The sequence below is a fragment of the Pyxicephalus adspersus genome, chromosome 12 (genome assembly GCF_032062135.1).
Source record: "Pyxicephalus adspersus chromosome 12, UCB_Pads_2.0, whole genome shotgun sequence".
Lineage (NCBI taxonomy): Eukaryota > Metazoa > Chordata > Amphibia > Anura > Pyxicephalidae > Pyxicephalus > Pyxicephalus adspersus.
The window spans coordinates 22742770-22756473 of record NC_092869.1 but is presented as its reverse complement, the minus strand read 5'-3'; the positions used below and the strand labels follow the sequence as shown (position 1 = coordinate 22756473).

The 13704-nt window shown below is 38.8% G+C and overlaps 1 protein-coding gene across 14 annotated transcripts in view; it reads right to left on the bottom strand.

Moving 5' to 3' along the window:
- Positions 1 to 13704, bottom strand: part of RYR3 (ryanodine receptor 3) — a 300041-nt gene that overhangs the window by 64940 nt on the left and 221397 nt on the right. For all 14 annotated transcript variants that reach the window (XM_072428468.1, XM_072428475.1, XM_072428469.1 and 11 more), the window contains 2 exons: positions 11779 to 11885; positions 4632 to 4683 (listed from right to left, as the gene is read on the bottom strand). In XM_072428468.1, coding sequence (XP_072284569.1) covers positions 4632 to 4683; positions 11779 to 11885 — 159 coding nt within the window. The remainder of the gene's footprint in view (positions 1 to 4631; positions 4684 to 11778; positions 11886 to 13704) is intronic.

Sequence of the window (13704 nt, the reverse complement as noted above, 5' to 3'; positions counted from 1 at the left end):
CAGCACCATCTCGGCCTCTGGATCCAATGCTCTGCATGCTTCCTGTTCCAAATCAGGTGATTCTCTTGTCAGCTGCTCCCTTGCCTCGGAGAACCAGAGTATTCCGCAGACGCACTCCCTCTGCTGGCAAAGATCTGAAGAACTCCTAAAGATCATCTCAGCAACAGCACCCCCTCTGCTGGCTGGTCCACTCCCATCACCTGGCATTCCCTTTTTAAGAAAGTGACCTGGCAACAGGAAGTTGCCTGAACAAGGAGTTCCTTTGGCTCTGCTTCCAGGTTCTGTTTGCTTTTTACGGTTTTAGATTCTCTGTGTACTGATCCCGGCTTGTTTCCTGACTACTCCTGTTCACTGCCTGCCCTGACCTCTTGCCTGTTAACCGACCAACCCTGTTCGCTGCCTGCCCTGACTTTCTGGTTTGTCTGACTACTCTCTTGGATTCCCCTTTAGCACTACGTTTGGTTCCTGCTTGTTAGCAGTCACCTGCCTTGGCAGGCACGGGGGCCGCAACCTGGCAGTAGCTTGCCGCACAACATCCTCACCTCTAGAGGCTCTGGAGAAGACTAAGCTACTGCTTAGACCCTGCGCCCCGTGCAGGTTTCCACCCACAGAATAGGTGACACAGTGGGTCCACCACTTGGCCCTGTGGAGCTGTGACACCTACTTTGTTGCCAGGTCTAGGGGTATGTTTGAAGTGCAGGCCTCCATAGGAGAGAGCAGCAGCAGAGGCAAAGTCAGAAGAGGAAAGCCAAGTTTCAGCGAGAGCCAGGAAGTTCAGAGATTTGGAAAGGAGAAGGCCGTGTATGGAGGTAGGTATATTGCCAACAGATCTGGAGTTATTAGAGAAATTAGGCCCTGCATGCTTTATCACCACGCTGGATTTGACCAAAAGGTATTGGCAGATACCCTTGACCAAAAAAGCCCGGGAGAAAAAGGCTTTCTCCAAGCCAGATTGCCACTTCCAGTATAAAAGGATGGCATTCAGCTTGCAGACTGCCCCGGCCACATTCCAATGGGTCATGGACAAAGCTGTTGCCCCCCCATCACGCATGTGCATCAGTCTATCTCGATGATATCGTAATTTTCAGCAGGGACTGGGAGACTCACCTGCCGGAGGTCCAGGCGGTGCTGGATAGTCTGGAAAAGGGAGGGTTCACGGTGAACCCCAAAAAATGTGTGGTTGGTTTTGAACAGTCAAAGCACCCAGGATACATTGTGGGTAGGGGATTGGTGAAACCTCAGGTAAACAAGGTGGAAGCAATTCAGAACTGGCCCCGTCCCCTAACCTGGAAACAGGTCCGACCTTTTTTAGGGATCGTTAGCTACTACCGACGATTCATTCCCAATTTTTCAAGCATAGCAGCTCCCTTTCTTATCTGACCAAAGGCCGCAGGTCAGTAATGAATAAATGGAATAAGGATGCAGACAAAGCGTTCCTGGATCTAAAAATAGCACTGTGCCGAAGGCCCGTTTTGTGTCGCCCGATTTTTCACAAGAAATTGTGGTTCAAACTGATGCTTCAGACCTAGGATTGGGGCCGGTTCTGTCCCAGGTTATTGATGGAGAGGATCATCCTGTAGTTTTTCAAAGCAGGAAACTGACAGGGGCTGAAAACAATTATGCGGTAGTAGAGCAGGAGTGCCTGGCAATCAAGTGGGCACTGGACTCTCTTCTCTATTACCTGTTAGAAAGAAAATTCATATATGTATGTGTGTGTATATATTGTATTTAGTGTATTGGGATGCCATTCAAATTTAATGACACCGCAAAATAGCTGCAAGCTGTTTTCCACTGCAACAAAATTTTATAATAAATTAATATTGTTAGGAACAATTTCATATACATGTTTCTTTTACATGAACACATCCAGCCAGTTATCTGCTATCATTTATTACTTTAATATTTGTAGTTAACTAAGGCTTTTAGCTTTGAAACTTCTATCTCAAATTTGCAGCACATATCAAAAGTAACCTCACATTTGAGGTCTCTCATTTGAGAAAACCGTTTGTATTTATGGTTTTATCTCTGACAAACCAAACCACTTCTTTGAAAAGCTAAAAACTGACATCTGACAATCTACACATCCACAGTGTGCTTTATCAATAATTTACTAAGAGAACTTTAATTTCTACACTTTATTACCAGTATATCAAATCTGAATGTTTCCGTCAAAAACAAAAATATATAAAAACTCACAAAAGAAGTAAATCCATGTTTTTCTTTTTCTAGTCATAATCATCACAAAAACAGCAATTACTGCAGTAAATAAAAAAAAACTGACTGCAATACATTACAAGCTTGGATAAACTAAGCTCAGTGCAGCTTATCTGTAGTGCAAGTGTCCAAACATAATCCAATCAGATGTAGACGAACACCAGAGAAAACGGACAACAAAGCCACAAAATGTATGAGGTTGTATTGTGGGTAACAATATGTTACAGATGTATAATTTTACCAGATGTTTATCGGTTTAGACTAAAGCACACTTTACCCTTGTTCTCGAAACGAAAACTGCTTAGAACCACAGCAATGCCAAGCAGTTTCATCTACAGATATGGATAAATTAATCTCACAGTGTTATAGTTAATGCCCTTATCAAAATAACCTCTGAACTTTGTAAGAATGCCCAGCAAATTAATCTTTTCTTTAAACAGCCAGCCAATGTTCAGTCGGAATGTACTCCCATACCTGCAGTTTTTGGAAATAACTTAAAGTATCTGTAAAGACACAGAATGTAAACACATAAGAGCATCCTATATTGTCTCTTAACACAACTTCTACAGAAGTAGTCACTATAAATACTACTTTTTTAATGTGTTCCAGTAGTAGTTACATGAGGGTAAATGAATCCAAGTATTAGAATAAGAATACATCTTTAGTAATAGAAGTTGCCAAATAACCCATTTAGAGTATAAGAATTAATATTTTTTTAATATTAAATAGACTTAACACATTGGTTGTGTGAATAAAAAGTTCTAATAGTCTATTTCCCACAGCTGCATGCAGCCTTATGTAACTGTGGGCAACCAACAGGATCAGAGATGTCCAATGCCATCCAGCTATAACCTTTAATTGCCTGGAGAGTCTAAGGTGCTCTGTAGTTTCAGGAAGGTTGTAAAAGCAAATCCGCTTCATTGCCAACTTGGATCAATTTACTTTCCTGTCATTCTACATTTTAGAGGTCCTTTCTGTAGCTCACTGGACATCCTCCAATGGCATATGCCAAGTCTAATAAGGATTTAGAGCACTGTCTTTCTGCATCCTCTGACAGACATTCTGCCCAAAGGCAAAGTCATGGATGTAATAGCACAGTATGGTCCCACATGTTTCATCCACTGTGTGATCTTGGATCATATTTTGATTCACAAGAAGTTATATGTCTGTTTCCCAAAGCTCCACAATAGGATTTTTGGCTACTGTTTCTAGGTGATGAGGTATTTTTCCAGTTTATTTATTGCACAGAATGCTTCCTTCTTGGCTAATGAGAGATGTGTTAACAGAACATGTCAGGCAGTTGCACTTCCATGTTGTTCACATGTAAAGTACCATGGCAAATTGTATGAGTGGCTAAACATTCGGAAAACTTTCCCTCGGTCTGTATTGCTTTCAATTCTTGTTTTCATTAAGAGTTGTGCTTTAAACAGTGTGGCTTCGGCTGTTTTGGGGCATTGGCCTGCTCAAGGAGGGGGAGATATCACAATCCAACATCTTAGACTGACTTTCCCTTAGTATTTTCCTATATTTTGCTTTTTATTTTCTCTCCTTTAATTTTTTATTTAACTATTTTGGTTTTTCCAATTTTTGGTTTCCAAATTTGGGAAACCGAGGCCCTTATTTTGCTACCTTCCATTTTGGGAAACCCGGATTTCAGAAGGCCTACCCATTTCCTGTGCAGGAAAGTTTGAGGCATTTAACACTACCCCCTCTCAGGGGAACTGCAAAAAAAAATCTGCACCTAGCAAAGGGGTACATTTAAAAATCGTCAATTACTGCAACCCATAGTATTGATGGGTTTTTAGTATTTATTTGACAGGATAGCTCTTCATCAAAGCTCCTGAATTGCCAATGATATCATATATTGCACTAGCAAAGACTACTATTTTCACTATTAGGAAGCTGGTCCAGAAAAATGAATCTGTTGGATGAATATTTTGAATGTGTGCCTGTAGATATAAAGTGACTGAAAAAGGCTAGCATAGATCAACAATACTGAGATACAAAAAGGTGGGGTTTTAGGCAAACATAAAAAAAATATTTTTTTGAAGGGAAAAAAAAAACATGATGATTATTCATGGTACTAAGTGCATTATGAAACTAAATGTCAGCCAGCTATGGCTTAATCAACATTAACTACAAATTAACCAAAACCAATCACTGTGGTGATTCATAGATCTCCTTTTGTAATAGACATTAAGGTGTTTGTAATGGCTTGTCCTTTAAGACTCAAAAATTTTCCATTTGTCCCTTACACCACCAACATATCATCATCAAAAAACAACAAATAATCATGGTTTCCTAGTCTGTGGTTTTGTACAGTTCTAGCTACATTAGTAAACATAAGATGGGGGTCTGGTTTCACTCATTAGTGAAAACTCATACACATTATACATTTCTGCTAATGGAACTCCTACCTTTGCCATCATTGCTGCATATGCTGTATACAAGGGGTCATCCTCCAGCTTACTGTTAAGAAAATGAGCTTGGTCAGCTACAAATATTCATTATATTCATATCAATACTTTTATTCAGAGTGGAAGAATATATATGTATTACTTGAATAACTACTGTCTGATGCCAGTTGGACTGGATCACAGTGTCATAATATTAGTAGTTCCTTACCTGTCACTTTTTCTAAAATCAGCCCAGACACCAAAAGTTACTTATCTTTAGTACATATTACTACATAAGCTAGAATACATTAAACCATTTGTTTACTCACATTTTTAGGTTTTTTAGGATATCACCAATCACAAGATTTTGGTTAAAATCACTGGGTGGTCCTATTACTATCGGTATTAGCAAACAACGAAAGACACCCCTGGCTAAATATTCTCAGGGAGCACAAATCAACTGATGCTTAGCTTTTACATTCTACATGTAGAGATCATGTAAACAAATGTAAACAAATATAGTCCAAACATATAAGAAGAAAGGAAGAAAAGGAAGGAAGGAAGGCTCTTTTTAGGTACCAATGTAATACCTTAACTAATTTTAGCTAAGAAATGCACATTAATAAATCCAAGATATCAATTAAAAGGGTCAACAAAGGGTCAACAAAGGGTCAACAAAGGGTCAAATGTTTGTTATTTGGAGAGTTCCACATGTTGATAAATGTAGGAAGAAGAGATTTTTTTTAAATATTTCTTTATTGGCAGGAAGAAAAATACAAATAAACATATACAGTAAACAGCATAGTATTAAATATGTATTTCTTCTGCCCTTTCACCATTTTCCAATTTTCCAAACAAAAAAAGTCAAATCAACAAAATTAACAGTTTATAACCAATAACAAAACATAACAAATGGGTAATGCCAGGAATCAATTACTTAAATGAGTTGCTCCAGAAATACCAGGAGTAATCGGATGCCTCATTCCAATACATCACCACTAAACATCCACAGATTCCAAAAATAGGAGATAAATATAGCATCTACAAATATTCATTCAGTCCTAAATCCCCAATACCTAACAAATTAGATATAGTCAAATAGGTGTTAAGATGGGTGGAGGTTTCTTGGTATCATACCAAACCGTACGTCGAAAGAGCTCAATAATATCTTTAAGTTGGGTGGGTGATAAAGTGTGTTGTAAATATTTCATTTCAAGTGTCAAAGAACTTTTGTGAATGGGTATCACTATGCTGAGTAGCTTCTGTTTTATCAATAATTATAGCTTTGATATACTGTAAAAATTGCGAGGTGGTGGGGGAAAAATGTTCTATCCATTGTTTCAGTATACATTTCTTAGCAGCTAAAAGGCAAAGATGCTCGAATTTAGAAACTGAAAATTATGTTTGTGTCATAGTTAGGGGTGTCAATGTGGAAACATCATGAAAGAGGGCCAAATGTGGTCCTATCTATCTAGTTTGCCCTGTGGCTACATGCATAAAATCAAAAACTTTTTTCCGGAAACGGAAAATTACAGGGCAGTTCCAATGGCACTTTATTGTAGGCACATTTAGGACATGCAGTTAGTCTGGAGGCAAATGCACTGGGTTTGACAGGTACATCAAAAGCATAATATGCTCGATGGACAATTTTAAAATGAACCTCCCTCCATTGTTCACTTATCATTATCTTGCGGACACGCTCCCAACTAGTCTCCAAAAGATCCAGGGTATCTGAGGGGGAGAGATCCAAAAAATAGGCCCATTTCAGTACAAAGGATGGTAATATAGGGGTGGGAACAGTACTCTTAACTACCATTAGGCGAGGATAAAGCAGAGAATTGGAGTGTTTAGCAGTGGCTTCACCCAAAAGAAGTGTGACAACTGGTGGCAATGATAAATTGGAGCAAAAGGGGGTGGAGCCAAAGAAGGTGGTTTTCACCTGTAAATAATATATAAAATGATGTGGTGGTAGGGCATACATGAGTCTAAGCCTGTCAAATGGAAGAAGCTTATGGGAATCGTCTACCATTTGTCCCAAACATTCAAGACCTCTATCATCCCACTCTTCAAATGCCTTGTAAGCAAGGCCCTGAGGAAAGCATGGTGTAAAACCAGGGAAACCCATACCTAAGTTCTGTTTAGGTAAAGATAGTTTGATCCTAGAAATACGGGGGGGTTTACCTTCCCAAATAAATGAGGTGAAAGCCGTGTGGAGTTTCTGGACTTCAGCATGACGTAACAAAAAAGGCAATGTCTGCATAAGATACAGCAGTCTTGCAACGCTTATCATCTTGATAGGATGACAGCGACCCATCAATGATAACGGTAGAGTTTTCCACCGCTTTAGTTCCTCAAAGATTTTAGTTATGAGTGGGGTTTAATTTAGATTGTACATATCTGAAGTAGAGCGTGATTTTTTAATTCCCAAGTAAATGAGATATGATTTCGGTAGCTTAAGACCTAAGCTAAGAGTTCCTTAGATGGGGTCGGGGAGAGGCCCAATAATTCACTTTTCGTATAGTTTATTTTAAATCCTGAGAAGACACCAAAACATTTGATATGTTGGATGATTTTAAGTAGATCTCTAACCGGGTCATTAAGAAATAGCATAATGTCATCTGCAAACATGGCCAAACTAATGTGTTTACCCCTTATCTCCACTCCCTCATATATGTTTAGATCCCGAAAAGATCTTGCTAGAGGTTCCTGTTACATGTACCTGGGCTCTCGGACTTGAATGCATAGATTTAAAGGATTTTGCAATATGGCCCTTGAATCCAAATTTCTCCAGAAACATGTGCAACCAGGGCCATTCCACACTGTCAAAAAGCTTTATCAGCATCTAAGGCCAATAGAGCTGACGATACCAGAAAAGATCTACCCAACCTAGCCTGTTCCAGAACCATAAGCACCTTTCGAATATTAGATGTGGTGGATTTCCCTAGAATAAATCCCGTCTGTGCAGGACTGACCAATCGAGGGAGGATGCCCACCATGCGGTCCGCTAAAATCTTAGAGAATAGATCTTGGAGAATAGTTTAACATCCTTGTTCAACAAAGAAATAGGACGATAGGAGCCAGGTTACAATGGATCCTTATACTGTTCTGGAGGAACTTCAATGAACACTAGTCGTCCAGAGTCTAGATAGGAGGCGTGAGAGTACATGGAGTTATACAGTGATAACAATGATGGCGTAACCTCATTGATTAAAATTTTGTAAAACTCGGAAAACCATCTGGACCAGGTGCCTTATAGTCACCCGAGTTCTTAATAGCCCTGAGCACTTCTTCTTCTGTTATCGAAAAAATTCCACCTCACGGTACGAGCGAATAGTGGCATTGTACTGGCCAATCCAGAAATCACAAGACTTTTTCTCTTGCATCCAGGATTCCTTAGCAGATAAGGATAGTGAAGATTTATGCACCTGCCTGTCTGGCGGTAGAACAAGCGGTACAATATTTGCGTAAGGTTTCTTCTTTAGTTGAGGAAACATGCCATTATTTTACCACAAATGACTACTTTGTCTGTTTCCCAATACAGGTGAGGATTGTTTTTAAGTATAGCATTGTGGTAGTCAAAATCATGCCACCAGTACTGTTACTGGTGTTGAAATTTTTCATCTTTAGCCAAATGGGCAGGAAATCGCCATATAAACTCGGTTTTACAAAGGAAACCATTTGTCAGAGTCACAGAGACTGGGGCATGATCTGAGATCACAAGGGGATGGATAATAGCAGAATCAATCTTAAACAGTAAGTCATCTGAAAGAAAAATAGTATCCAATCTAAACATGGTTGAATGAACCTGTGATATATGCGTAAAGTCCTTTTCCAAGGGGTGGCGATGCCTACAAGAATCAGTTAGATCAGTCCCTGTAAAAAAAGAAACACTTTATCATTGGTGGACGTATGGCCCTGCTTGGGTGGTGGTGGGATCCTATCCTCCACAGAACTGGGTACGGCATTAAAGTCACCAGCCACAATTAAAGACACTTTGGGAAGGGATTGAACTGTAGTTAGCAGATTATTATAGAAGCGCTGATTGTCCGAGTTAGAACCATAGACCGCTAGGAAAGTTAAGGCTTGGGCTTGGAATTGGACTGTCATGGATGCCCACCTTCCTTCAGAAACATCACAGGATTTTGAAATTGTGGAGTGTTGAAGGTTCCTGTGTAAAAGAATGAGCACTCCAGCTTTGCTGCCTGTGGCTGAAGCCTCCCACACCTCTCCCACCCACTCTTTAGCCATCAAATGAAAGTGGGAAGCTGAGAGGTGGGACTCCTAAAGAATAGCTACATCTGTTTGCAATTTTTTAAAATAGCGTAGAATAGTAGTGCGCTTGTTGGGGGATCTCAATCCCTTAACATTCCAGGATACAATTTTCATCACGGGGGAAAAGAACTATAATTACTGGAAATAAATGTAGGAGTAGTCCCGTGTCCTCGTCCCAACTGAGCAGCGGCACAGGGTAGAGGATTCTTTCCATACCTGAAGAGATCCGTAGATGCAGAATCAGGACATGTACAGCAGCAAGGCGTCCGTGGACATTAATATAGTAGACATACCCATAAGCAGAACAAACAACTAACAACATGGTTGTCCCATAACATAACACTATTAAGCGACTTCCTTTTTTCCCAATGTGGGGTACAATACCAGCATAAACGGCAGAAAACAAAATCAGGCACAGATGAATTTTCAATCTTCTGTTTTTGCCATCTCCATGTTTGCAGATCGGGGAAAATTCCCGGCGTTTTTTGGTAGTTTAAACCAAAATCAGAGAATAACATGACTCTGTGTTCCTCAATACTGAAGTAGTTAAATCACCGATAGGCCCCTACGATTTGGAGCTTATCATTGAAGTTATATTTGACTATGATTGGCCAAGGTAGTGCTTTTATCCGCTGAAGAGGGCCTAGCCTATGTGCCCTTTCTATTTTCAGAGGGTGTTTCAACCCCAGAGCTTTAGGAAGCGTGTTGGAGCAGATTTTATGGCGATCTGGGGCTTTATATGACTCAGGAATCCCAATAATTCTAAGGTTACTACGGCGGTCCCTGCCCTCCAGATCTATCATCTTATCTTGCAACTGCTGGTATCATTCCCCCAGTTGCTGTGGTTTAGTATGTGTACTGAGCAGGTCATCTTCCAGATCACTAATACGCTGCTGCATAGCTTGTATGTCTGCCCCATGATTCTGTACCAGCTCCGTAATGGGCTGTAAATGTATTGCCAAAGCTTCTTTAATATTTAAAAGCAGTGCTGGTTGAAGGTGCTGAGACACCTCAGAGGCAAGTTGCTTGTAATTAATAGAGGGGCAGAGATGAGCAGGGCTGTCAAACCTACCTGGACTGTGTGCTTCAGCCTCGTGGTCTGATTTGGCCTCGACCATCTTGGCTTGTGCAGCCTTCCGCGCAGTCTGCTTCTGCTGAATGTGTTTTGAGGACTCGGAGCCAGCAATAAAGCGATCCTTTGGTGCCCCGGGAGCAGGAGAGTATGATCGCGGTGTGTGACACACCACAGCGTGAAATCAGAGGAGCAGAGGAACTAGATGGAGCCGGATCCGCGTCTCACACTGCTCTTCACATCAGGCTCCGGAACCGGAAGTCGGAAGAAGAGATGTTGTAATGTGTTTTATTCTCAACACGTTTCGCTCGCAAAGAGCTTCATCAGGGGATTTTTTTATATAGTAAACAACAACTCTCGGGACTATAAAAGACAATACAGCATTAAAATATATCCTTTTTTATCAATCAGCAGAAAATACATGCTTAAACACCATCAGTGGACTATAATTTTTTAATGCTATATTGTCTTTGATAGTCTCAAGAGTTGTGGTTTACTATAAAAAACAATCACATGATGAGGCCCTTTGTGGGCGAAACGCGTTGGAAATAAAACACACTATAACATCTCTTCTCCCTAAATTTATCAAAAAGTGGGACTCTCTAAATAACAAACAACCACTAAGTATTTGTTTTTATGTATGGGAATCATGTAACTACGTTATTGTTGACCCTTTTAATCGATATCTTGAATTTATTACAGTGCCTTTTTATCTGAAATAGGTAAGGTATTGCATTGGTGCCTAAAAAGAGCCTTCCTTCCTCTTTTCTTCCTTATTTCACATGAGAAATAGATAATCAATTCAAAAAACCTTACATGTAAAAGACTTACATACTGGCATGGGCACCGCACACTGTATACAAATAACTGTTTCTTAACACTTATACTTGTTTGACTTTAACCAACTAATAAACTCTGCAACGTACCTAAAGACAACAAAGCAGACTATATATATATATATATATATATATATATATATAAATATTAGTAGGCTACACATTAGATGATCTTTGAAATTTTTGTCTGTAAACACGAGTGGGCAACTATAAAGATTTTACTTTCCATATATAACAAATTGAACAGTTCTACAAACCTACCAAAAAAAATAGATTATAACTTATTTTACAGAGTAAACTATGGGGGAAATCAAGTGCACGTGTTAACATCTGAACTTAATATAAATGTACCGTATTTTTCGGACCATAAGACGCACTTTTTTCCCCCCAGAAGTGGGGGGAAAAAGTCCCTGCGTCTTATGGTCCAAATGTATCAAAATGTATCCTTCCCAGCTGCTGTCCCGTCCCCCCTGTATAGCCCCCCCTCTGCCTTTTCTCCTGTCTCCAGCGCGGCCGGAGTGACTGTGTCTCCTGTATCTTGCTCCCGGCGGTTAATAATGGTTCTAAATGCTGCTGTTTACTTTACAGGGTTTATTACATGTGTTTATGACTGTGATGTTGGTTTTTAATGCACATAAAATATTTTAGGACACTATTTGTTTCAGAATCTTTTTCTTCATTTCCCTTCTCTAAAAAACTGGTGCGTCTTATGGTCCAGTGCGTCTTATGGTCCGAAAAATACGGTATTTTTAGCTATATTTACTATCAAGTCATAATCTAGATTTCAGTAAACATTACATACCTGTGCCACAATCAAGAAAAGACTGAGGATTATGGTATTTGTGCAGCAGAATGATAATATAGTCCTTTGGACCCAAAGGTATCATCAATATTCTATACACATAATACTCCGTATGAGATTAAATTAACATTTATCACCTGTAACTGAAACAAGATTCACCCCTCCCATTGGTTCACTGAATGTTACCTTCTCTCAGTAAGGGCATTGCGACTGAAGTGTAAAATAATCTGGTGAAGAGGATCTGGCTTTTTCTCTGTTTCCTCCTCTTCTTCTTCATCTTTCTTCTTAGGTTTCTGAGAGACGGTAACAATTATCAATTATCACACTGATAAGTGTTTAACTGTCAGAATCAACATAATTACTGGAAGTGTTTTGTAGGGATATTAAGTTATATATTTTGGTATATTTTCAACAGATGTTAGTTTATTATTGAGCACTGACTTGTAGCCAACACAAAACCATAATAGACAAATAATTCAGTTTAAAGTCAGTGCTCTAAATAATACAATATGCAAAACAAAAAAGGCATACATATAAAAATATACATATAAAAAAATAAGCTGAAGCCTGTCAGAGTTTTATCATTTTGTGAAGACTGCTGACTCAGCCATGCTTAATTATAAAATTTAAGTTACATGAAACACATAGTTACAAGTTAAGTGAAAGCCAAGGAATGTATAACATAACAGCTTTTTTTTACTTTGGGAGTCCTTTCTTTCTAAATATGTGTAATTTATGGAAAAGGCAATTTAAAAAAAAAAGTGCAGCTTGTAAATTTAGGTTAATTCAAGAGGACTATTTATGAAAACCAGTGTAAGAATGTATATCTAAAATGAATCAGCTTAGAATTTACTTTTGCTTTCTAAACTGTATAGAAAAGGAGATGACATCTGACTGTAAATAGTATAGGCCTTGTTTTCATACATGTGCACTAATTTCCAAAATTGTCCCCTTGAATTTATATTTTTCTTGCTGCTTAAAGTGCACCTGTGCCCAGTCTATGGACAATACTTTATTTGCATATTAGAGTTTTAAAACAAGTCATCCCTACCTTTTCTAGCTGCATTTTGTGTATAGGTATTTCTTTCTCGATATCCTCAAATATCACAACAACTCTAGAGTCATCTTTAGTCAGTTTCTAACAGCTTAGAAACACCTTCTGCTTATTTAGCTTATTTTGCAACAATGGACGGACTGTGTTGTGAATTTTGAAAAAAAATGTTTTCACAATTCATAAAGATACCGGGATAAATGAGAACTCATTTAAAAGAACCTTTACTGTTTCTTAAGAAAATGTAAATACTTTAGTGAGCGTGATCTGGGCACAGGTTCACTGTAAAGAATGGGAACATGCACCTATAAGTGGTAATAGCAGTTTCCAAGCCATCAGACATCTTTCTTTAAGTTATCAGTCTTTTGTGAAATATACAAAAGTACTGGAAATGTGAATCTGCTGGTATTTGAAGACCAATATTATGGTTAAAAGCAGCGTATCCAATCATCAAAATTAATAAGCATCCATTTTTTAGTTGGAGAAATTCCAAACAAGGACTAAGAGCCACATGAATACTATACAGCAAATATGATTCAGTCATTTACAAAATCGCTCTTTTTCTAAATTTCAAAATGTTTTACTACATCATTGCTTATTAGTACAGATGTTACTTTGTAGAATACAAAAACTTTAAACAATAAACTGTTTATAAGCCTATTTTGTTCTCTGAACCTAAGTCACTCTGTCTTGCTTTTATATTTTTAATGGCACAGCTTGAAAGGTCCATGATGGGATGGAAAATGAGTATACCGCTGGTCTGGAAGTAAGATGTGACTTCTTAAAAATATACAAGAAATATTTTGAGCTGAAACTTGCAGTATGTGGCTATCCAGCTGAAAAAAAGCCTGAATACAAACATAAAATCATTTTAAGGTGAATTTAAACCAACTTTAATGTTTTCATTTTGTTCTAATACCATAAAGGACTGGTATGTTTTTGTGAGCATGCAGGACATGCAGGGGAGTGAGTGCACTGGAAAGGTTTATGTAGGGGGTAAATAGGAATGGGCAATGATCAGGGCAAAAACATGTTATGAGAAGGTGAAAAGGAAAGGATTC